Source organism: Myotis myotis, unplaced genomic scaffold (assembly GCF_014108235.1).
Source record: "Myotis myotis isolate mMyoMyo1 unplaced genomic scaffold, mMyoMyo1.p scaffold_m19_p_21, whole genome shotgun sequence".
In the NCBI taxonomy this organism is placed as follows: domain Eukaryota; kingdom Metazoa; phylum Chordata; class Mammalia; order Chiroptera; family Vespertilionidae; genus Myotis; species Myotis myotis.
Window position 1 is genome coordinate 2,651,048 of NW_023416326.1, and position 24,403 is coordinate 2,675,450.

The 24,403-nt window shown below is 49.1% G+C and overlaps 2 protein-coding genes across 6 annotated transcripts in view; one reads left to right on the forward strand and one right to left on the reverse strand.

Moving 5' to 3' along the window:
* Positions 1-5,989: 5,989 nt before the first annotated feature.
* LOC118678952 (translation initiation factor IF-2) lies at positions 5,990-8,019 on the reverse strand. Its single transcript, XM_036355194.1, has 3 exons — positions 8,002-8,019; positions 7,224-7,883; positions 5,990-6,238 (listed from the first exon to the last, which is right to left on the reverse strand). The coding sequence occupies exons 1-3, from the start codon at positions 8,017-8,019 to the stop codon at positions 6,215-6,217; spliced, it is 702 nt and encodes a 233-aa protein (XP_036211087.1). The 3' UTR covers positions 5,990-6,214.
* RGS7 (regulator of G protein signaling 7) overlaps positions 7,461-24,403 on the forward strand; it is a 128,635-nt gene continuing 111,692 nt past the window's right edge. For 2 of the 5 annotated variants that reach the window (XM_036355097.1, XM_036355101.1), the window contains exons 1-2: positions 7,461-7,637; positions 8,515-8,637. In XM_036355097.1, the coding sequence (XP_036210990.1) occupies positions 8,557-8,637 (81 nt within the window). In that variant the 5' untranslated portion in view covers positions 7,461-7,637; positions 8,515-8,556. Of the gene's footprint in view, positions 7,638-7,798; positions 7,940-8,291; positions 8,397-8,514; positions 8,638-24,403 lie in introns of those variants that run through there. The other 3 variants (XM_036355100.1, XM_036355098.1, XM_036355099.1) reach the window with 3 other exon arrangements.

The following is a 24,403-nucleotide window of genomic DNA, read 5'->3' on the forward strand; positions in this document are numbered from 1 at the left end:
AGCACACACACACACACACACACACACACACACACACACACACACTCTCTACCATTATTAGCTCTATTTTACAGATGAGAAGATTACACACAACAATGTCGCAAGCTCATCAAGACGACACTGCTAACATATGCTGAACCGGAAAAGCAATCCCAGCTCTTTTGGGTTCGAAAATCATGTTTGATTCATTGCGATCACTGCTTCGCTTTGTAGTTCTAAATCCAAAGCTGATACATATGCTGCTGGCAGGTAGCATGTGACAAGACGAAAAGTGTCTGACGGTGGTCACCCTGGCGTTTCTGGAGACGCTTCAGTGTTTTCACATGGATGATGACATGGAGAAGGAGGAGGAGGAGGAGGAGGAGGAGGAGGAGGAGGAGGAGGAGGAGGAGGAGGAGGAGGAGGAGGAGGAAGAAGATGCAGACGAGGACCATGAACCCCCTCGTCTGGCTGTCCTTATAAAAAGTAGGGGATCTCTGGGAAAACATGCCATTTACCCCAAGAGGAACAGATGGCTGGAGCTTATAAGAAGCTCGGCAAACACAGCGAGGAAGCTCAAGCCCGTTCGTTCCCCAGCATTCAGGGGCTAATAAAAGGAAAACAAACATTTACTAACCGGTGTTGAATGAGATAAGGAAAGGGACCGCAGCCGTAATCCTAGGACTCTGGGCAAGCCAGGGAGAGCCTCTTCCCCCTGAAACAGCATGGGGAGCCCCCATTCGCCCTTCCTGAGAACTTCCATTCTCCTCTTTGTCACTGTGACTCGCTGAAGGCAGAAACTGGAGGGAAAGGACCACAGGCTCCGGGGCTGTACATCCCTGGGCTGCATGCCAGGACTTGGCCACTGGCCAACTTTGGGGAAGTTGCTTGACCTCTCAGGCTTAATGTTCTCATCTGTAAAATGGGACTGAAAAGATCTGCTTTTCTGGGTTTTTGTGAAGGTACGTGTCTGGAGTTGGTTCCTTGACAAACATGATCAATGTTCATTTGCACGTGAGAGTTTTATTGGGCTGTTCTCAGAATAACCTCTGGGGGTTGGTGGGGCGGGGGCGGGGGTGGGGGGGGGGGAGAGGAGGGATGGTGGTGGTGGAGGAAGCCAAATAGGGCTGCCCTGCTGTGTAGTTGCCACAGAAACCTCAGCTGACCCTGAAGGAACCCTGGAACCGGGTGACCCTCCAGGATGGTCCTCCTTGAGGCCAAGGGCCTGCCTGGCCTTTGAACCTCCTCCTCAAGGACCAGCCGTCGGACCTGGGCTGTTCCCAGGGAGGGTATATGAACCGGGCTGGGTGGCTCTGTTTAGCTTAAGCCAGTGGTTCTCAACCTTCCTCATGCCGCGACCCTGTAATACAGTTCCTCACGTTGTGGTGACCCCCAATGTCATTGTTACAAATTGAACATCATGAAAGCATAAAACACAAAAACAATATGTAATTATAGATGTGTTTTCCGATGGTCTTAGGCGACTCCTGTGAAAGGGTCGTTCGACCCCCAAAGGGATCGCGACCCACAGGTTGAGAACCGCTGGCTTAAGCGGATGCTCTGAGAACTGATCTTCTCAAGGGCTGGAATGAGCGCGTCGGCTGTGAAGGGGGGTCCGGGCAGTGTCTCTCCCAGTGTCCACTGGACTAGGTTCAGCCACAATCCCCTGGATCAGGAAACGCTTCTCCCCTTACCTCCTCTTCCCAGAGGCCCCCCACGCTTTTCCTTAAGACGCCGGGCAGCTGCCACCCCTGGGGTCCCCCCTCGGGTTCCTCTGTCTTCCTGGCCCCCCTTCCAGCTGCCTTTCCCGGTGGTCATTCCCTGAGGTGACAGGAGGCATGTCCTCCCCGGTGAGACCCAGCCATTCATTGAGAGATGACGTGGGAGAGGTTCCTCAGAGCGGTGGCTTCTGCGGGTGCAGGACCGGCCCACCTCGCGGGGCCCGGCACAGCCCTGCTCACCTGTGCTTTTCTCCAGGGATCGGAGCTGAATCTCCAGATGGGGATCTGGCGCCATTTAGACGGCAACACGGATCGCCCATAGCCAGGCACCGGCCCCGACGACCATCAGGTGGGAGTCAACAAACCACCCGTTGAAAGTATTTGCAATCGGAGGTCAGGCCTTGCTCCGCGATGGGGTCAGGAGATGAAAGGCCTCGCTGGGAATAACAAGCGAGCGGCCAGATGGCGCTCTGCACACACGTGCAGGGACCTGTGAGTCCCTTTGGAGGTGAGGGGACACCTCCCCCAGCATCCGTAGGGGCTTTGACTCATGACAGCTAATGTCCCTGGAGCCCTCGCCACCCGTCGCATGCGGGGCTGAGCCCAAGCACATGAGAAACTCATGCTGCTGCCACGGTGACCACCGGTCCTGCTGACAGTATAGGCGCCCCTGGGGGCAACCAGCCTCCCACAGCCTCCCTGTCCCCAGGGCAGCTCCGGCCTCCACCTCTGGCCCAGCTGGACCCCGAGAGGCTGGCTCCTCCCCCGACTCAGGAGGCAGATGATGTGCTTCGCTGGGAGGTTGGTTTCCCCATCAGCTTCCCATTGCCTGACGGACCCTGGTAAGCGTCTGTGTGGGACATCTCACCAAGAAAAGATAAGGAGAGCCAGCAGATCCCTTATTCTTTTAAAAATATATATATATCTTTTTTATTGATTTCCGAGAGGAGAGGAGAGGGGGAGAGAGAGAGAGAAACATCAGTGATGAGAGAGAATCATGGACCGGCTGCCTCCTGCACACCCCACACTGGGGATGGAGCCTGCAACCCCGGGCATGAGCCCTGACCGGGAATCGAACCCTCACCTCCTGGTTCATAGATGGACGCTCAGCCACTGAGCCCCGCCGGCCAAGGGGCCCAGATACCTTATTCTTTCCTCTTTCCCTCAATGGACTGCTCCACGGGGCAACGGGCCCAGCATCCTCTCTGCAGACACCTCCTGCGAACAAGCAGCGGACCAGAGCTTTCTCGGAGCCGGCGGCAACTTGGCCGTGTGCCGCTCTGTGCTGGTTCTCCCTGTTTCTGTCCCCCTGGGTTTTGATTTCCCGGGTTGTGCCTCCCGCCAGAATAAGGCCCTCCTTCCCTTGTAGAGCGTGGCTGTGACAATGGCTACCAAAACCAGGTCTGGAAAGCGGACACTCAGCATGGGGTTTTGACAGTCCTTTCCCACCTGGGGTAAGTGTGATGGCAAAACCTCTCTGGCTGGCGAAACGTAAATTCTAAAGCTCCCCACGCATTTAATCGGGACAAGGTGCAGGTGGGAGGAGGGGAGTTGCTATATCAGAGCAGCTACTTGCCTCTTCGGGTTCCAGTGTTGTCTCTCCCCTCCTGTGACTTACATCTTTTTTCTCTCTTTTTCTTTTTCCTGATTTCTGCCCTCTAGCTGTGGCCCTCTGCTTGGGAAAATCCCAAATGATCAGCCCCTTAGTTTGCAACCGGAGTTGACATACGCCCTCAGTTATAAAGTAGGTTCCAAACATCAGCTTACCTTTCGGCAGCTTTTATTTGTTTATTTATTTTTAAATATTTTTTTTTTTTTATTGATTTCAGAGAGGAAGGGAGAGGGAGAGAGAGAGAGAAACATCAAGGACGAGAGAGAATTATCAATCGGCTGCCTCCTGCACATTCCCTACTGGGGATCGAGCCCACAACCCGGGCATGTGCCCTTGATCAGAATCGAACCCGGGACCCCTCAGTCCGCAGGCTGACGCTTTATCCACTGAGCCAAGCCAGCCAGGGCCTTTCTGCAGCTTTTAATTCCCTCCAGAATTTTGGCTCCTTTTATCCTTTCTCCTTTGGCAACTGTATCATGCAGTTAAACAGATATATATATTTTTTTTTAAATATTGAATTATTTTAGTCATTTTCCTAGGGACTTATTGGTGTGCTGCAAGCTGCTCTGTTCTACCTGGCAACAGACATTTGGGTCACCTTGTGCTTGACTCGAACTCTATGTGCCTCATTTAAAATGGATTTTGTGATAATTGCTTGAAGTGGGAAGTGTTGGTCTGGGATGTCTTTAAGAAGACCTCGGACCAGCGTGGCTCAGTGGTGGAGCGTTCACCTATGAACCAGGAGGTCACGATTCAATTCCTGGTCAGGGCACAGGCCCGGATTGTGGGCTCGATCCCCAGTGGGGGGTGTGCAGGAGGCAGCCGATCCATGATTCTCTCTCGTTGATGTCTCTCTCTCTCTCTCTCTCTCCCTTCCTCAGTGTAACGACAATCTCCTTAACAACCTTTCAGACCAGGGTCCAGGGACATGCAACTCGCCGTCTCATGACAGCTGTTCTGAGAAGCCCTAATTGCTGGATAGCAAATCCTTGTGCTGAGCTGAAATCTATCTGCCGGAAACGTCTACCTATTAAATTTAAATTTGTCTGGAGCTTGAAGATCAGTGAGGTTTTCTTCCCCACATGAGAGTCATTTAACATTTTAAGATAATTATCACAAATCACCCAAGCTTTCTCTTTCATGGTCAAAATCTCTCTCGCAGGCATCACGGTAGCTTGAGCGGCTTCCTCTTCCTGGCTGTTTCCCTCTAGATTCATTTAGTTGGTCCTTCAGTGAATAGCTAAGTGCCTGGCAGTAAGAACCATGGATCGCCTGCCTCCTGCACGCCCCACACTGGGGATGGAGCCCGCAACGCGGTCCTGTGCCCCGACCGGGGAATCGAACCGTGACCTCCTGGTTCACAGGTCAATCAATGCTCAGCACGGAGCCACGCCAGGCGGGCAAATGCATAACATTTGAGAAGTGTGTCCGTTGGGAAATAATCTAAATCAGAATTTCAACATTTCCACAGGAAGGAGAGAGGAATAAGCTCCCAATGAGGAGAATTTTTGCTTCTCTCTCTTTTTTTCTTTGTCTGCCCTCTGACATTGATGTGGGAGTTCCAACGAGCTGGGAAATGGCCATAAAATGGATAAAAGGATGGGGAAGTGGAGAATAATTCATCAAGGAGGGCCTTATGCTATACCTAATTGAGAATTGACGGCAAAGAAGGAGGTATTTTTTTTAAAAAAATCTGTCATTTGGGGTAAGATTTCTCAAACCACTTTTTTTCTTTTTCTTTTCCCTCTGCTTATATTTCAAATCAATTATCTCAGGAAATGCCAACGTAGTACTGTGAACAGTATAATTCCTCTAACATTGTTCTCGTCTTTGTACTTGCCCCTGTATGGTTCACAATTCTTTCACACAACAAAAGCCTCAAATTAATGAAATGCTTTCTCTTTGAAATTCAAAATGCGTTCTCCACATTACTGTTTAATTAATTCTCAAAGCATTCCTCTGTGAAGTGGGCGTGTGGTGGGGAAAAAAAGTCACTCTTCCCCTTTAAGACACAGGCAGCAGCTGTGAAGGGCAGATCAGTTCCATCCCGGTGAAACTTGATGCTAATTCAGTGTTATTTTGAAAATTTTTATTTTTCAATCTTTATTGTTGAAAGCATTTTATAGGTCCCCCTTTTCCCACCCTTAACTTCTTCCAGCCCACTCCTGTCCCCCCACCCCAGGCCCTCGCCACTCCATTGTCTGTGTCCACGGCTGATGCATATCTGCACACAAGTTCATGGACTGATCTCTTCCCGCCCACCCTCCCCTTCCTTCCCTCTGAGGTTCAACAGTCTGTTCATGCTTCTCTGTCTCTGGGCTGATTTCTGATCATCAGTTTATTTGGTTCATTAGATTCCGCATATGCGTGAGATCATGTGATACTTGTCTTTCTCTGACGGGCTTATTTCACTTAGCATAATGCTCTCCAGGTTCACCTATGCCGTTGCAAAGGGTAAGAGTTCTTTCGTTTTTTTACAGCAGCGTAGTATTCCGTGGTGTAGATGTACCACAGCTTTTTTATCCACTCATCTGCTGATGGGCCCTTAGGCTGTTTCCAGATCTTAGCTACTGAAATTGTGCTGCTATGAACATAGGGGTGCATATGTCCTTTCTGATTGGTGTTTCTGACTTTTTGGGGTATATTCCTAGAAGTGGGATCACTGGGTCTAATGGCAGTTCGATTTTTAATTTTTTAAGGAAACTCCAAACTGTTTTTCCACAGTGGCTGCACCAGCCTGCATTCCCACCAGCCGTGGACCAGGGTTCCCTTTTCTGATGCTAATTCAGTTTTGTCCAACGTTGTTGTCTGTGTGATTCCAGTCCACCCAGTCTTTCCACCAGAACCATGTTCATGGATTTATTTACTCAAGAAATCAGCAGATACCGAGCGGGTGCCAACTCTATGTCAGATCCTGTTCTAGATCCTGGGGATACAGCAGAGCAGAGGAGAGAAAAAAAAAAATATCCTGAGTCGGCAGAACTTAATTTCTTCCAGGGGAGACAGACACTAAACGTAGCTAATAAGTAAGTTGTTCACTATGTTAGAAGGTGATCAATGCTCTGAGAGCAAATAAATCACAGGAGTTAAAGAGGAATGGTATTCAGAGGGGGCTGCATGGAGAGGGTGCCATTGGAGTAAAAAAAATGAAGAAGAAAAGGGAGTGAAATCTGAGGGAGGGGCCTCAGGCAGGGCAGCAGCCAGTGCAAATGCCCTGGGGTGGCAGAGAGAAGAGGCCTTACCAAAGAGCACACTGGAAATATTTTGGGAGTTGGGGAAGAGTGGGAGATGGGTCAGACTAGGGTGTATGTAATGTCGATTTAGATAGTAGTATTTAGAACAGAAGGTAGGGACTACCCATCCATCCACCCACCTATCCACCCATCCACCCATCCATCCATCCATCCATCCATCCATCCATCCATCCATCCACCTATCCATCCATCCACCTATCCATCCATCCACCCATCATCCATCCATCCATCCATCCATCCATCCATCCATCCATCCATCCATCATCCACCCACCCATCCATCCACCCACCCATCCACCTATCCATCCACCCACCCACCCATCCATCCATCCACCCATCCATCCATCCATCCATCCATCCATCCATCCACCCATCCACCTATCCATCCATCCATCCATCCATCCATCCATCCATCCATCCATCCATCCACCCACCCACCCACCCACCCATCCACCCATCCACCCATCCATCCACACATCCACCCACCCATCCACCCATCCACCCTCCCACCCATCCACCCATCCATCCATCCACCCACCCACCCACCCACCCTCCCACCCATCCACCCATCCACCCATCCATCCACCCATCCACCCACCCACCCACCCTCCCATCCATCCACACCCCCATCCATGGCCCTTCCTCCCTTCCGCCTTACACTGGATCTCCAGGCCTTGAGCGGCGCGCACACCGGGGCGGGCGGGGTGTGTGAGAACGCGGGCAGGTCTCCCCCGGGGCGGAAGGTGGGGCGGCGGGGCGGCCGGGCGGCGTGGTCCTGCCGCGCGGAGCCCAACCGGCCGCCACCTCCGGCCGCCGGGCGCCACGTGACCGCCTCCTCGCAGGCGCGCGCACGGGCGGGCGTCTGGGCTGGGCGCGCGCTCGGCGGTCCCCGCGCGGCAGCCGGAGCGGAGGAGGCAGCGGCCGGGCTGGGAGCCGCCTGCGCGCGGCGGCGGCGAGGGTGGCGGTCGCCGGAGCGGCGGGGGCGCGTGTGATGCAGCGGCCCGGCCTCGCCGCCCGCTGACGCCGCCCGCCCGGGAGCGAGACGCCGCGGGGCCGTGACCTTGGCGGAGAGGTAACGGGGGGCGCGCGGAGCGAGGAGGCGGCGCCACCCAGCCCGCGGCCCCCGCCCCGCACCCACCCGCGCCCTGCGGTGCCCGGTCCCTGCGGCCGCGGCGCGGGGCTGCTCCCTCCTGTGGGCTCGGGGCGCCGGGGCGGGTGGCTCCCCGCGGCGAGCGAGGCGAGGGCGGGCGGGCCGGGCTCCCCCGGTGCCCGGGGCCGGGGTGTCTTCGGATCTTCTCTGGGGCCGGGCGGGACCGCCCTGCTCCCCGGGGCGCAGCGGGGACGGAGAGGCGCGGTGGCCGGCGGCGCGGGCAGGTGAAGGCGCAGGAGCCCCGGGTGGGGGAGGCGCGGGGACCGGGGGGGTGGGGGGGGCACACCTGCCCTGGGAAGGGCATCGCCGACGCCCGCGCGTGGGGGGGACTGGGGGGCACGAGACCGACACCCGGGACGGAGTGTGCGCACGGGTGGCGCCTCTCGCCCTTTGGGGGAGGGAGCGGACAGGCAGGTTTGGGAGAGAAAACTCCCTGGCGTGGCCATGGGAGCCCTGGGATTCTTTTCAGCTGAGCAGCAAACTCTTTTAAAAACGAGTTTCCAGAAAACCAACTGCATGTGAAGCTATAGCGCAAGGACTGCTTTCACCCAGAGGTGGTCACGTCTTACAGTCAGTCCCCTGGGCCTGGGGGGGAGGGGGGGGTGTGCTGTGGATAGAAATCCAATTAGGAAACAACAAACTGTCCCTGGGCCTGGGCCACCCCTCCTGGAGCCCCGGCAGGTGAGCGCCGTCCAGGTGGATGGGCGGGTGCGGTGGGTGCTGAGGGCGCATCGAGCATCGCCGCCTGGAGCGCTGCCCTTCGGGGCGCACTGAAGTCCCCCTGACCCTTCCCTTGCAGGCGGACTCCTGCACCCCAGAGCCGACCCAGTGTGGGGGTGACATGGCCCAAGGGAACAACTACTACGGGCAGACCAGCAACGGGGTGGCGGACGAGTCCCCCAACATGCTGGTGTACAGAAAGGTAAGGCTGTTTTGGAAAAAGGGGGGGGGGGGGGAGCTGGCTTCCTGGGGATTTTCCCGGCGATGAAAGTAAAGACCAACTTTCTGGCCCCGGGTGGGCTTCCTGAACCCCAGCGCCTGCGCTGGAGGACAAGCTGGTGTCCTCACCAGAGATGCAGATGCAGCCAGCTGTGTCCTCACACTTCTGGGCGATTCCACAGCCTGGGATCTGTATTCAGCCATAGCAGAACATGCGAGCGTCCCCGTAGTCTTGGGCGTCACGCACATGATTTTGCAGCATCCTTCTTAACGTTTAGCAGCGTTCCCTCTGCTGTCCTTATAAGCATTTGGGTTATAATAACATAAAAGCTCACCGTGAGCAATGAAAATAAGCCCGCTGTGCTGTCCTGTGGCAAGAGTGTGGCTGTGAGTGTATGGACGGCTTAATGGTTTTCCTCCTGACCACACAATTCTGCTGGTATTTGTCATAGCCTAAACTATTTTTTTATTTGGTGTTATTTTTATAATTTTGCTTGTGGGTATTTATGTTATCGTGCCATATGCCCAATAAATAGATCTTTATATAATAGAGGGTTTGTTTTGTTTTTGCCACAAACCAATCTGAAAGCATTCTGCATTTGACAACGGTGCTATCAGCAACACATTTCTAGATACTGAGCCACTCCAACAAAGATATATTTGAATATTGTGCACGCTTCGGAGTGATTGCATAGGTAACTTCACTCTGGTGCCAATCAGTATTATTACTAAAGTTAAGGAAGCTGTGTTCTTTATGCAATGTTTGTAACTACTTGTTTCTATTGCCTTTTATGCTGGGATTATTTTTTTTTTCTTTAGCATATGGTTTGTAGTGCCTATTGGGCAAGATTTCTTTAGTTAACCTTAGCAATGGTTAAAAGGAAACCATACTTTGAAACCAGGAACGTTTTTAAGGACTTTGATTAGCATGAGTTTCTTGAACAGGCAGGGCGAGTTTCCGTGGATGGTTCAGTTAGAGCAGGGGATGGGGGACCTTTTTTTTCTGCCCAGGGCCATTTGGATATTTCTAAGATCACCGTAGAGAGAATGGTCAACTGAAACACTAGCCTGCTGTATCCGGGCAGACATTTCATTCACTCACCCCTAATGCCTTGGCAGGACCAGGCCAGATGATTCCGTGGGCCTTGTGCGGCCCGCGGGCCGGACGTTCCCCACCCCCGAGTTAGAGGATCAGGACAGATCCAAACTTCCCTTCGGTGGGGCCCAGGATCAGGCAGAGGTGATGATGAATGTGCGGAGGGAATATTGTTACTGCTTTGCTGTGGAAGTGCGTGGGCACGTCGACCTGATCAGCTGGGTTTTTTCTCTGGCCTCAAGGACAGCGCTATGCTGTGTAGCTGTGAAGACAGTTTTATGTGTCTGTGACAGAGTGTTATGATAGAAAACAAGAAGAGATTAATTGCCTGGTTTAGCCTTAAAGCATCCCAAATGGATAAAGCAAGAAAAGAATCCACTTGAGCCTAAATGATTGCTATTGTATTCCTACATTGATTGAAATAGCTGGATATTTGCTCATTCTATGCAGAGTTGGTTCTGAGAAGAACTATTTGGGGGGCAGTTGTGTGTTTTAAAATAATTTATAGGCCTTCTGTTGTTTGGTGTGATTCTGAATTTTGTATTATGCAAGATATGAGCATGAATGCTTCTATCTTATGGGTGCGTGTCTTGTGGAGAGTTGAACTTTTTTTTTTTTATTGCTTAAAGTATTACAAAGGGTATTACATATGTGTCCTTTTTTTCCCCCCGCCCTTGACAGTCCCCTAGCCTCCCCTATCCCCCAGTGTCTTATGTCCATTGGTTATGCTTATATGCATGCATACAAGTCCTTTGGTTGGAGAGTTGAACTTTTGGGTGTGAAATTACAGTGGCTAGATAGGTCAAACTACATTTTTTCTATGTTTCACAGAACAGATTGGGGCTGAATTGATCAGACGACTGAGTTATCCTGATTAGAAATAAATTGTACAGGACATCAATCCATGTGTCTTATTTAGTCAATTATCATGAAAACAAAGGAGACGAGGTGTTTTAGAAACAGTTACTGGATTATTCCGTGTACCTGCGCTTCCGGTTGCTAATTGTGAATTTACTGCATAAATTGCCTAGCACCAAATTGTGTTCAGAGCTACTTGTAAATGAATAGGCTATAGTGACTTCACCGAGAAAGCCAATGCCTCATTCTTTTAAGTGTTATTTATTTTTGCTGGTTAAGTTTAGAACTGCTTGTGCTTCTCGTGTTGACCTCCTCTTATTAGCTCTTTGCTTAGGTTTCATGACATGTATAATTTATTTTTAGAAAAGATTTCCCTGATAAACCGTCATTGGGAAAAAACAACCCAGTTCGGTACAAATAACCACCAGATAATTTATATTAAGAAACGCAGTGTCCGTGGTTACCATTTGCTAGTTACCAAGTCCGATGGTCTGTGTCTGTGTGCACTTACAACATGGCATCATGGATTTCCTGTGACCATGTTGCCTCTGATTTTTGTATCACTTGTGGTCTTTGCATGGAATATCCTCTCAGTAGAGGCCGCGTTTTCTTCTTCTTCTTTTTTTTTTTTATGAATCATCAAATTTTATTCTTAACTTTAAAGGGTATTCAGGTTAGGCAGTTGTCAATATTCATCTGGAGAGGGGCGTAGGCCAAATAGATGTATTAGGAGAGTACATCTGCTCCCCGGAATCAAAGAGTAAGCCCTGTGTTACAAATGCTTATGAATCAGGAAGTCCATCAAAGGTTTAGAAAAGACCTTCGGTCCCCCAGAACATTGCTCAATAACTGCTGAGAGGACGCATGGAGAACTTGCTGTTCTATCGATTCTCGCCAGTTTCCCACCTCTGCGCCGCTATTCACAGCGTCCTTGCAAGTGGGTTCTGAACTACGCTTCCCCCTGCCCTGCCAGGCCGCCTCTTGTTTACTGCCAGGATTCCGATGACTTCCACACCCTGAAGATCTTCATAAACTGTGTCCATTTTATCCTGGTAGCCTGCGAGTGATCCTGAAGAACATCCTTGTGCCCTGGCTGGTGTGGCTCAGCGGATAGAGCATCGGCCTGCGGACTGCAGGGTCCCAGGTTCAGTTCTGGTCAAGGGCACATGCCGGGCTTGCAGGCTCCATCCCCAGTAGGGGGCGTGCAGGAGGCAGCCTATCCATGATTCTCTCTCATCATTGATGTTTCTATCTCTCTCTCCCTCTCCCTTTCTCTCTGAAATCAATAAAAATCTATTAAAAAACATCCTTGTGAGGGATAGGAAACAGTGAGTGGTTCCCCAAGTGGAATACACAGCAAAAAGCTCAGATGTGTGGGTTTATTTTGTTCATCTGATGTCTCTCTCTGTTTGGATTATCATCATACGGATTATAGGAATTCCTCCCAATAGCAGGAGAATTGCAGGGATTTTTTGTTGTTTGTTTTATGAAGAATTCCATAGTGATGTTAGGGAAGACAGTGGGTGGAGCTGTGTGTTCGTCCAGGTGGAGCGAGAGCCGCCAGAGTGAAGGCTACAGGCCTAGCGATGCTGCCTCCCAGTCAGGGTGGTACCTGCTCCGTCTCAGATGTTTGCCACTAGCTTTTTCACTGAGTGTGAAGCATATGGGATGTCAAAGGTATTTTTAAAAAATCCATCTGGACAAAATACTTGCCTTACCAAATTTGTTGATTTATACTGTGGAGAGCGGCAACCGCGTGTGGACAGGTTCAAGCCTGCGACTGATGAGAGGGCACGATCCTCTCGTGGCAAAGCCACATGCAAGCCCAGCACAGTGGTAGCCAAAGGCTGTGGTTGTGAGCTTGACCTCATGGCCCGAACCTGCGGGCCCACGTGGCTGAGTGATGTGGGCTGCGGGAGGTGCAGCAAGGAAACAAAGCTGGATGATGAGGTGCATGTAATTGAGTAGATTCGAAACCCCCTGAGACCTTTGTAACCTTGCCCTTGCTTTGCCTCGTGGAATCTGGCTACAAAATAAAGACTCGCTTGCAGGCCGTGGTGCTGTCTCTCCGTCAGAGAGGGCAGTGTCCCACCCAGCCCCAGCTTTACTCTCTCGTCTGTCTTTTCTAAATCCGTCACCGCCCCCTCTCACGTTCACCCGTGGCCGTGCCGGCTCGGCCCAGCCTAAGATGCTGCTCATATTAGATGGAAAAGAGAGAGAGCGGTGCCTTTGGGAGAAGAGACCTCGTTGGAGGACCTGGGATGGACACTCACTGAGACAGGTGCCTTTAAACTTGGTATCCGCTGTGCCAAGGGGTCCAGGATGTTGGTACATATGAGCTCCTGGCAGAGGTTAGTCTTTAAGGGTTTAACACTGCTTTGTTCTTTTTTTTTTTTTTTTTTTTTTTTAATATATTTTATTGATTTTTTACAGAGAGGAAGGGAGAGAGATAGAGAGTTAGAAACATCGATGAGAGAGAAACATCGATCAGCTGCCTCCTGCACATCCCCCACTGGGGAAGTGCCTGCAACCCAGGTACATGCCCTTGACCGGAATCGAACCTGGGACCTTTCAGTCCGCAGGCCGACGCTCTATCCGCTGAGCCAAACCGGCTTTGGCTGCTTTGTTCTTAAAGAGCAAGATGGGACCCGTGGCCTTTCTTACCTGGATGCCCAGCGGGGCCTCTCCCCTTAGTAGGAGGACCATCTGTGTGGATTGCCTTGACCTAGACATTGTCAAGGTCAAGCCTATTCTGTGAAAACAGACACGCCTGTACGAAAGGGGTGTAACTCGTTTCTTTGGAAGAGATTGAGGGGCAGACAGGACTGGTCTCTCAGGGACGCGTTCTCTGACATTTTCTACACGAATTTGGTGCATTTGTTCCTTCAGAATTATCCCATCTGGTCAACCGTGATGGTCCGTAGCGCCCCCGTTAAACACCGTCATAAAAAGTAACCTTGGGCATTTTGTGTTGTTTTGTTTTGTTTTTAAAATATATTTTTATTGATTTCAGAGAGGAAGAGAGAGGGATAGAAAGATAGAAACATCAATGATGAGAGAGAATCATGGGTTGGCTGCCTCCTGCACGCAACCCGGGCATGTGCCCGGGCCTGTGCCCTTGACCGGAATTGAACCTGGGGACCCTTCAGTCCACAGGCCGACGCTCTGTCCACCGAGCCACACCAGCCAGGGCCACCTTTGGCACGTTGAACCTTGGTTATGTTGATCTGTCTGGGTTCAGGGTGATGGCGTGAACAGTAGTTACAGGTGATAACTGTAACTGTTGAGACAAGGAAGGGATGTTTGCAACAGATCATCGCCACGGCCTGAGCTCTTGGCCTTCAGGTTTCTAAATTCAGGGCCTGGGAGGGGAGGCAGGCACCGGCAGAAGGAGAAATGTCTTACCATTTTTGAACAAATGTTAAACTGGAATGCCTTCTCTGAACCAGATTGTTTAAAAGCACCCCTCCGTGCCGGCTGGGGTGCCAAAAATATCGAGGGGAACACGCTGCACAATGTATATGATTGTCTAGACCAGGGGTGGGCAAACTTTGTGACTCGAGGGCCACCATGGGTTCTTAAACTGGACCGGCCGGCCGGAACAAAAGCATGGATGGAGTGTTTGTGTGAACTAATGTAAATTCAGAGTAAACATCATTACATAAAAGGGTACGGTCTTTTTTTTTTTTTAGTTTTATTCATTTCAAATGGGCCGAATCCGGCCCGCGGGCCGTAGTTTGCCCATGGCTGGGCTAGCCACTAGGCTGTACACCGGAAACCAGCGCGGAAGAAAATAAAAATAAAATGAAAAGGAAACTGCAAACAGAAACAAAACAAAAAAAAAGCACCTTTCTGGACTGAGGGGTGTCGTCTACTGTAAATACTGTAAACCTGAGTCTGAGTCAAGTGCAGACCTGTTTGTCCCTCGGTGACACACATACTGACATGCGTTTTGAGGTAGAATAGGAGCATCAGCTAAGATATTTCCACCGAGAAGCACACAGAAACCTGTCATGAGTAATACGTTCATGATGGACTTGGGGTGATCATGAACTTGAGTCTCCCACACTTGGGGTGATCATGAACTTGAGTCTCCCACGGTTGAGCTGCTTCCTCCCCAAGTTGCTGCAGTCAGTGCCATTTGTGGGAAAGATGAGGATGGGGCGGCCTGGATTTTATTGCCTTCGTTTTCACCTCCAACCTTCCCGAATCTGATTGACGGGAAGGACGTGCGGGCGTACAAAGCAGAGGCTACCCCGGGGACTTCATTGCCTCCTAATAGCCCCTGTGGTTGCACTGCCTGATGGGAAACGGTATTTTTAGGCGGTGTGGGTGATGGGATGTGACCGCTGCCGAGAAGACGGGAATATTTTAGATTTGGACAGTTTGGCGGCTTAATAAATGTTAAGTCTCCTTGAAAACAGGATTTTGCCAAACAAGCGACACAAATAATTGGTCTTTGCTCCTTCTTTCCCATCAGCGAAGAGCAGGCGTTTAAATGTCAGGGTTACAGATTTCTGTGTTGCAAAATATCAATCTAATTATAAGATAATTGTAAGTGATAACGTGGGTAGCCGGATCCTTAGGGGGAAAAAATCCTGCTTCTCTCTGCTATTCAGCCAAAGGAATATAAATATTTAGCTTAATCTCCTTCAAATTCCCCTTGTTTCCTACTCAATTAACAAGGGGCTCAGGGCATTGGAACTCTAACAGATAACCGTGAACTTGAATCTTGCTCCATTAAAATTGCCACCTGGCCCAGGCTGGACAAGTGTGGCCACGGGGCCCATCTAGACGCCTCTATTTCTCCATAGCTAAGGGGTAACTTTTCTGGATATATTATTCTTGGCTGGTGATTTCTTTCTTTCAATAATATGAAAGATGTGCTGTTATCCTTGTTTTCTGCAAAATGTCTGGGGCAATGGCAGCTTTGCAGTGTTGGCTGGGTTCTTAAGAGTCGGTGGAGGCCCTCGCCGGTTTGGCTCAGTGGATAGCGTGTCGGCCTGCGGACGAAAGGGTCCAGGTTTGATTCTGGCCAAGGGCACATGCCCAGGTTGTGGGCTCAATTCCCCCCCAGAAGGGGATGTGCAGGAGGCAACTGATCAATGATTCTCTCTCATCATTGATGTTTCTATTTCTATCTCTCTCCCTCCCTCTCTGAAATCAATAAAAAATCTATATGTATAAAAGCCAAGCGACCAGAACGATGGAATAACCAGAATGACCGGTCACTATGACGCGCACTGCGGTGGCCAACCAGCCCGATCAAACTCCCTCGACCCCTCCCCACAGCCAGCCTGGCCCCCGATCGGCCCTCACCCCAATTGGGGGCGGGGTCGGCTGGCTAAAATCCCACGTTCCCTCCTCCCACCCTGCTGGCCCGGCCCTATCGGCCCCCATCGGGGTGGGCCGGCTGGAACCAACCTGTGCACAAATTCATGCACCAGGCCTCTAGTATGTATATATGTATGTATATGTATGTGTGTATATCTGTATCTCTATCTATCTATCTATCTATCTATCTATCTATCTATGAATCAGAGCCTTCTTAGTTTAGGTCTTTTCTGGTGATTATCAAGTACAAGTTTTTTTTAGGACTCAGTATGCTGCAAGGGGAGAGTGTGGGCAATGCCCATGGCATCTTGGTTTCAAACCTTGCTTCTGCTGCTATTCGGCTGTGTGGCTGTGGGTTAGCACCTCACTTCTTTCACTTCAGACTCCCTGCTTATAACATGATGGAAAATAGCCCAGCTGGTGTGGCTCAGTGGTGGAGTATCGACGTATGAACCAGGAGGTCATGGTTCTTCGATTCCCGGTCAGGGCACATGCCCAGGTTTCAGACTCGATCCCCAGTAGGGGGTGTGTAGGAGCCAGCCGATCCATGATTCTCTCTCATCATTGATATTTCTCTCTCTCTCCCTCTCTTTTCTCTCTGACATCAGTAAGAATATATTTTTAAAAGCGGTGGGACATAAAAATGTTTCCTTCGCCAAACCGGTTTGGCTCAGTGGATGGAGCGTCGGCCTGCAGACTGAAAGGTCCCAGGTTCGATTCCGGTCAAGGGCGTGTACCTTGGTTGCGGGCACATCCCCAGTAGGGAGTGTGCAGGAGGCAGCTGGTCGATGTTTCTCTCTCATCGATGTTTCTAACTCTCTATCCCTCTCCCTTCCTCTCTGTAAAAATCAATAAAATATATTTAAAAAAAAAAATGTTTCCTTCGTACAGCTGTCTGATGGTAAAATGAGATAGCCTCGGCAAAGTTTCCTGTGTAGAACCTAATGCATGTTAGAGCCTCAATGAATGCCTACGACTAATAATTATTAATATTGACACATGCTCTAATCATGATTATTATTTTCCTGTTATTGTTAAATACCTTGTGTGTGCCTGGGGGACCCATATGTTGAAGATAATTGAATAAAGAGAAAAAGGTGAACAGCTTCGCCGCCATTACGGGAGCCTTCCTGGTAGTGGAGAAAGCTGGTTCCGTAGGAGGCTTTGGTAACATGTTTTTATGACACTTACAATGTTCTGTCTTGTATTATTTAGTCCTGTGGAGCTGGCTGCTGCTTTTTAATAAGCCTGTTGAGATGTTATCTTATATATCTTTCAAGTCTGTCACAGTTTCTTCTTGGATATTATGTAAACGACATGAAGCCTTTGGTTCCAGGAATTGGCGAGATGAAGAGGAACGCAGAACACATTATTCCTAATATTTTCTCTTGCTGAAGTTTCCTGCAGGCATTTCCTCTGGAAATGAGTGCCTCTTGTCGCTTGCTCTAATTTGTACACGTAGTATTTTGTGTTTTGACGTTTGGATTATTGTTCGTTGGAATCGTTGCCATTTGTTGAGTGCTAACCTTGTGTCAGGTCCTGGACGTATGGGGCATGTCTTCCTTAAAATAATGTTGCGTGTTGGTCATTAGTATCCTAGTTTTATAATGAGAAAGCTGAAATCCGGGACTCATGCCAGCGGACTCATGCCCAAGCTTGTTTAAGAGGTGGCAGAGTTGGTGAACTCCGTGAAGGGGAGAAGGCACCTGTCTTTCACTGCTGTGTTCCCAGCACCAAGAAAAATGGCACAGAGTAGGTGTCCCTGAGTAGTGACTGCATAAATGTACAAGTGAGTGAATGAACCGGCAGTCCGGCAACCCCCGAGGGGTCCTGGATTGCGAGAGGGCGCAAGCCAGGCTGAGTGACCCCACCGGTGCACGAATCCGTGCACCGGGCCTCGAGTTATTAATAAAAATCTGGAAAAAGAACTGGATTTCTCCATAAAGGGAAGTGACAACATCTGAGGAGCACTTCCTTTAAACATTTTCTTTTTCTTACAGAAACGTTAGAATCTGTTGGTTCTCCATGATTTTGTTTAAAACTGTTTCACGTGGTAATGTACAATAAGTAGTCCTTAAACCTGTGTAATTATGGCACAGTTCAAACAAATACCAGAGTCAGGAAAATAATACAAAGGACCTCATGTACCCATCACATAATGTCAACACTTACGAACTGTGGATAAATATTGTTTCACTTGTACTTCATCACTTCTGCTCTCCCCAGTAATTCTTTTGAAGCAAATATCAGAAAAGATATATCACTTAGGATATAAATTCTTTAGTATGTATATAGGGCAGCGACGAAGCTATTATTCATAAAATAATAGACATGGAGAAATATATGCAGTTTTATTTTTATGAAATGACTGCTTATTTCATAATGGTCAGCCTTCCAACCCGGTCTCTCGCTGCATCGAGTTTTATGTTAGAAAAAATCAACTTCTTTCTTACTCTTTTTTCAAGATTTCACTTTTTAGAGAAGTTTTAGGTTTACAACGAAATTGAGAGGAAGGTACAGAGATTTCTCATATACACCCTACTTTTCCAAGGGCTCCTCCATTATCAGCATTATTCAGCAGAGTGATATACTTTGATCAAGGCAGGCAGTCCTACATCTTTTAAAGAATCTTGTAAATGCTTCAAAAAATATCCCAGACTCTCAAGATGAGAACATTCATTGTCCGTCTTTGACCTTTATTTCGTTGCCTCACCCTTTTGTTCCCAATGCGCTGAAGTTTGGACAATATTAGTGAAGATAAGAGTGTTCGCTGTATGCTGAAGGTTTAAAAAAAAAAAAAAAAGAGATTTATTTGAATATAACCAGAAACGTTTCTAATCACTTAGATCAGGGTAGAAAGCTAAATTTCCAACGAATCCCCCCTTTCCTCTGAAATCTCAGTTTTGTGCAGTGATTTGCGTGGGTCCTGTGGGACGGGAGTTTTAATGGCTTCCATCAGAAGCGGCTTATCTGTTGGGAATGGATCCCAGCTCTCCTCATTAGCCAGCATTGTGTTACCGCCTGGAAACTCGTGTGCTGCTCTTACTCGAAGTGTATTAGGAACGACCTCACTTACTTGTGCCCATCTGGATTTGTGTGACTCAGCGCTCATTGTCACTTGGTAAGCCGCGGTACACTTCCCCCTCCTCCAGCTTCCCTTTCCTCCTCTTCTGTGATCATCTCATTCTGCATTTTCACCCGGACACACGGCCGCTGGAATGAAGATGGCCTTTCCCAGGCTCCCAGGCCCGGCCAGGGGGTACATTCTGGACAAAGAGATGGGAACAGGAGAGGTGTGGCTGGTGTGTGGGAAGTGCCGTTTGAAAAAGGGGGTTATACCTTCCTCTTCTCCTTTTCTCACTCTTGCTTCCGGGGAAGCGGTCATCGGGGCCAGGAGGGGGAGGCTGGATTGCGGAGCCACAACAGGGACTGGGCCTGGGTCCCCGATGATTGCGGGTCAGCCTTCCAACCCGGCCTCGCTGCATCGAGTTTTATGTTAGTGAAAATCAACTTCTTTCTTACTCTTTTTTCAAGATTTCACTTTTTAGAGCAGTTTCAGGTTTACACGAAATTGAGAGGAAGTTACAGAGATTTCTCATATACACCCTACTCTTCCATGGGTTCCTCCATTATCAGCACTATTCAGCAGAGTGATATACTTTTATCAAGGAGGAACCTATAAATATACATATTTTAAGTGTGTGTGTGTGTGTGTGTGTTTAAATGGATTTCAGAGAGGAAGGGAGTGGGAGAGAGAGATAGACACATCAATGATGAGAGAGAATCATGGATCGGCTGCCTCCTGCACGCCCCACACTGGGGATGGAGCCCGCAACCCGGGCCTGTGTCCTGACCGGGAATCGAACCGAACCTCCTGGTTCATAGGTCGACACTCAACCGCTGAGCCACACCGGCTCGGCAAGAGGGAACAACAGACAATACTTTTGTTGACTCATGTTTTATTATTAAGTAGTTCTGCAAACCAATACAAAAATGGCAGTTTTGCACTTTGCCGTGTAACTTGTTGAGCTGTTACCAATCATATTTGCTCCAAGTCCGGGAGCATTAAGCAGCCGTGCCTGCCCCCCCCCCAACCCCCCCGAGCTGAAAGTACCCTTTGGACTAATCCAGAGTCTCCGGTTCTGACTTTGCTCATCAGGACTAGCTGGTTGGCTTGGATACTCGGTCTCAGCCTTAATTTCTCAATGTGAAACGTGCCTGTGTTTATGCCTGTAGGAGGCAGTACAGTTGACGGAAAGCTGACTTCGAAGCAGAGCTAGGTTTTTAAGATATGACCTGGGCCCGGCTGGTGTGGCTCAGTGGTTGAGCATCGACCTATGAACCAGAAGGTCATGGTTCGATGCCCGGTTGCGGGCTCGGTCCCCAGTGTGGAGCATGCAAGAGGCATCTGATCAATGATTCTGTCATCACTGATGTTATTTTCTCTCTCTCCCTCTCCCTTCCTCTCTGAAATCAATAAAAATATGTTAAACAAATAGGATCTGGGTGCAGGAATAACTTTTCCCTCTTGCCCAGTAACCTGAGAGATGTTATTCATCTTTCAACTTTGGAGACTGTCCTTTACAAGTGTTGTTAGTTGCTTGCTGTGCTCTTTAATTTCATTTGGTGTAGTCCTGCTTATTAGTTTGGAGGTTGGAATAATCAATGTGCTGAAAATTAATTGCCCCATGGATATTCTTTTTGATTGTTTGGATCACCAGACTGGCAGAACCCAGCACCCTGCCTGCTGATTGTTAATGACTCCTAATATGTCATAATTTAATAATGCTTGTGGAAATAAGTGTTTGCTTTCTTTGGTGTTTGCGTATATTACAGAAGCGTTGAGGAACAATGATTCTTGAAATGACTTTAGAACTACTGGTAGGGCCTTTTGCCAAGACATCTCCCTTTTTATTGTCATTTCCTCTTTTACAAAAGATATAGAATGGCCATTGCATTCAAAGAAAACCGAAAATTCATGGGCTTTCTTATACTGCTTTTTAAAAAACTACAGTATGGAACCTGGCCGGTGTGGCTCAGTGGGTGAGTGTCGACCTATGAACCAGGAGGTCACGGTTTGATTCCCGGTCAGGACACATGTCCGGGTTGCGGGCTCAATCCCAGTGTGGGGCGTGCAGGAGGCAGCCAGTCAATGACTCTCATCCTTGATGTTTCTATCTCTCTCTCCCTCTCCCTTCCTTTCTGAAATCAATAAAAATACATTTTAAAAAATACAGTGCATACCTTTAAATAATTGTTAAATTATCGAGATTTAAGGACTCGATACAGTTGTTAAATTATCGAGATTCATGACTATTAGGCATAGTGAAAGGTTTGCCATAGTCTAACATTTAAGCCGTGTTTGCAAATGTACAAAGTGCCTTTACGAATATTCGTCATTTTAGCCCTCAGTTATCCTGTGGGGGTGATGATCCTTGTTGTGGGGGGCAGATGAGAAACCTCAGTCTCAGACGTTGTCAAGATGATGGATGAGGACCCATGAGATGCGTTATTGTTTCAGATCCTTCCTAAACTGAGTGTGAAGAGGGAAGGGGCTGTGAAAACGGCCAGTTCGCGTCTCCCTCCCCAGGGCTAGAGCCTGAACCGTCTCCCCTCTGTCTGACCTCCCTCAGGAGTTCCCGTCCTCAGGAGGAGGTCATGGTCAGACGCTCAGAGCACAATAAGTTCGTCCTTACATCGATGTAAAATCTAGTTTTCTGGGGCTCTTTCCCACGGTGCGGATTCATATTCCTGGGTTTCCATAGCCTATGTCTAGAGACTTTTAGGCAGCGGTTCTCAACCCGTGGGTCGCGACCCCTTTGGCGGTCGAACGACCCTCTCACAGGGGTCGCCTAAGACCATCCTGCAGATCAGACATTTACATGACGATTCATCACAGTAGCAACATGACAGTGATGAAGTAGCAACGAAAATAATGTTATGGTTGGGTCACAACACGAGGAACGGTACTGAAAGGGCCAGAAGGTAGAGAACCACTGCTTTCAGGGACGAACGCTTCACCGAGGCGAACACCTCAATCCTCGCTTTCCCGGCCTTCTCTTCCCGGGATTAATGCGTCTGTTTCATTTCGCTCTGTCTCACATGGCAGACTCATTTTCCTACCTGTCAGCCATCTCCGGAAACGCTGACAGGGTGATGCTTCACTTAACTCCAGCCCTGTGCTTGTAATTTCCTTTACTACCCATCATATTATTACTTTTTAAAACTGCATGGGCCCTAGCTGGTGTGGCTCAGTGGATAGAGCTTCGGCCTGTGAGCTTAAGGGTCCCGGGTTTGATTCCTGGTCAGGACACATGCCCGGATTGGGGGCTCGATCCCACTGGGGGCGTGCAGGAGGCAGCCGATCCATGGTTCTCTCATCATGGATGTTTTTATTTCTCTCTCTCTCCCCCTTCCTCTCGGAAATCAATAAAAATATATTTTAAAAAAACGAATAAAACTGCATGATACTCTTACAGATGTTGAAAAGTCAATCCCACAGAAATGTCGGGACTGGAACGGAGGCTGAGGGTGCAGTGGGTGGGAGAGAAGATCAGCGAGAAAGTCGCCCAAGAACAGTTTCCGACACTAGGTTGTACTCTCCGTCCATGACCGTGTTAACCTTCCCGGGCCCAGGAAATCCCTCCTCTTCCCGCCACACTCCCTGCATGTTATTGATGCTTCTCCGAGAAGCTCATCATTTTCCCTCTGGGCATTCCCATCCATCTCTGTGCCGCGTGAATGGATGGAGAGGCACTTCACGACTCCCTGACTCCCTGACTCCAAGCTGTACGGCTCATTCTGTTTCTCTGTGAAGCATCGCTCGCTGGTCCAACTTCTGGCTGGCTTCTAAAATCGCCCTGAGCACCCCCCCTCCCCACCCCATGAGTGGCTGTTTATTTATATTTCTCCTGTTAGAACAGTGGTTCTCAACCTTCCTCATGCCGCGACCCTTTCATACAGTTCCTCATGTTGTGGCGACCCCCAATTTCATTGTGACAAATTGAACATCATGAAAGCATAGTGATGAATCACAAAAGCAATATGTAATTATAGATGTGTTTTCCGATGGTCTTAGGCGACCCCTGTGAAAGGGCTGTTCGACCCCCAAAGGGGTCTCGACCCACAGGTTGAGAACCGCTGTGTTAGAAAGACGATGGATTAATCAAAAGTAATAAGTAAATGCAGGAATAAAACAGCAAAAAGGATTGCCGGATCTAAAACTCAGTCTTCGTGTATGTAAAGGTGGATAAGTCATCGTAAGAATAAGGAGAGGAGTAATAATTTTGTTGTTGTTAATCCTCACTCAGGGATTATGTGTCCGTTGATTTTTAGAGAGAGTGGAGGGGAGAGGGAGAGACAGAGAGAAACATCGATGTGAGAGAGACACATTGATCGGTTGCCTTCTGCACGCACCCCAACCAGGGCCGGGGAACCTCCAACCAAGATATGTATGTGCCCTTGACCGGAACGGAACCCAGGACCCTTCAGTCCTCGGGCTGACACTCTGTCCACTGAGCCAAACCAGTGAGGGCCGTAGTTCAGTACTTTCCTTTTGCATATGAGGAGGTAAAACGTTCTAGATCAGCCGTGGGCAAACTACGGCCCGCGGGCCGGATCCGGCCCGTTTGAAATGAATAAAACTAAAAAAAAAAAAAAGACCGTACCCTTTTATGTCAAGATGTTTACTTTGAATTTATATTAGTTCACACAAACACTCCATGCATGCTTTTGTTCCGGCCCTCCGGTCCAGTTTAAGAACCCATTGTGGCCCTCGAGTCACAAAGTTTGCCCACCCCTGCGCTAGATGCTGAGTGACTAAACCAGGGTTGCTAGCAAGTTGCAGAGTCACGACTCGGAGCACAGAAACCCACGGCCTATCAGATGTTAACATGAATGCGTTGCTGTGAAAAAGTAGGGGGCTCCTCTACTTATTTTTAACAGCCTGTAAGTGAACCCACCTTCAGCCAAACCGAACTTTAGATGTTTGGAGTGCGGCAGCCCTGACTTCATAAACATTTTCATCAAAGGAGCCATTAAGTGCAATATGGAAGTTAACACACATACGCCTTGCAGTCTATTACACAAACACGTCTCCAAATGCAGACAGAATTTTTCCAGCCACGTGTCCTTATTTCTGCTTTGAAAAACGCGGTCACTTTAGCTTTACCGTCGGTGCTGTAATGTGATAATTACACCTTAAGAAGCCTCTTCCGTCAAAAAACCTGAAATGATGGAAGTAATTACTTGTGGGAAGAGGATCTGAAAGACATTCAGATCCCGAATTCAGAGTTATTTTCCCTGTAGCGATTTCAGTCATAGCAGCTATCAAAATACCTGTCAGCGTGTAGGCTTGGAACCTAAACACATCGGAGCAAATTTATTTGGGACGACGTCGGACTTTTGCTCAGGAGTCCGTGGCCTTTTATGCTTCCCACCATGGCACTGTCGCTTTCGTGTT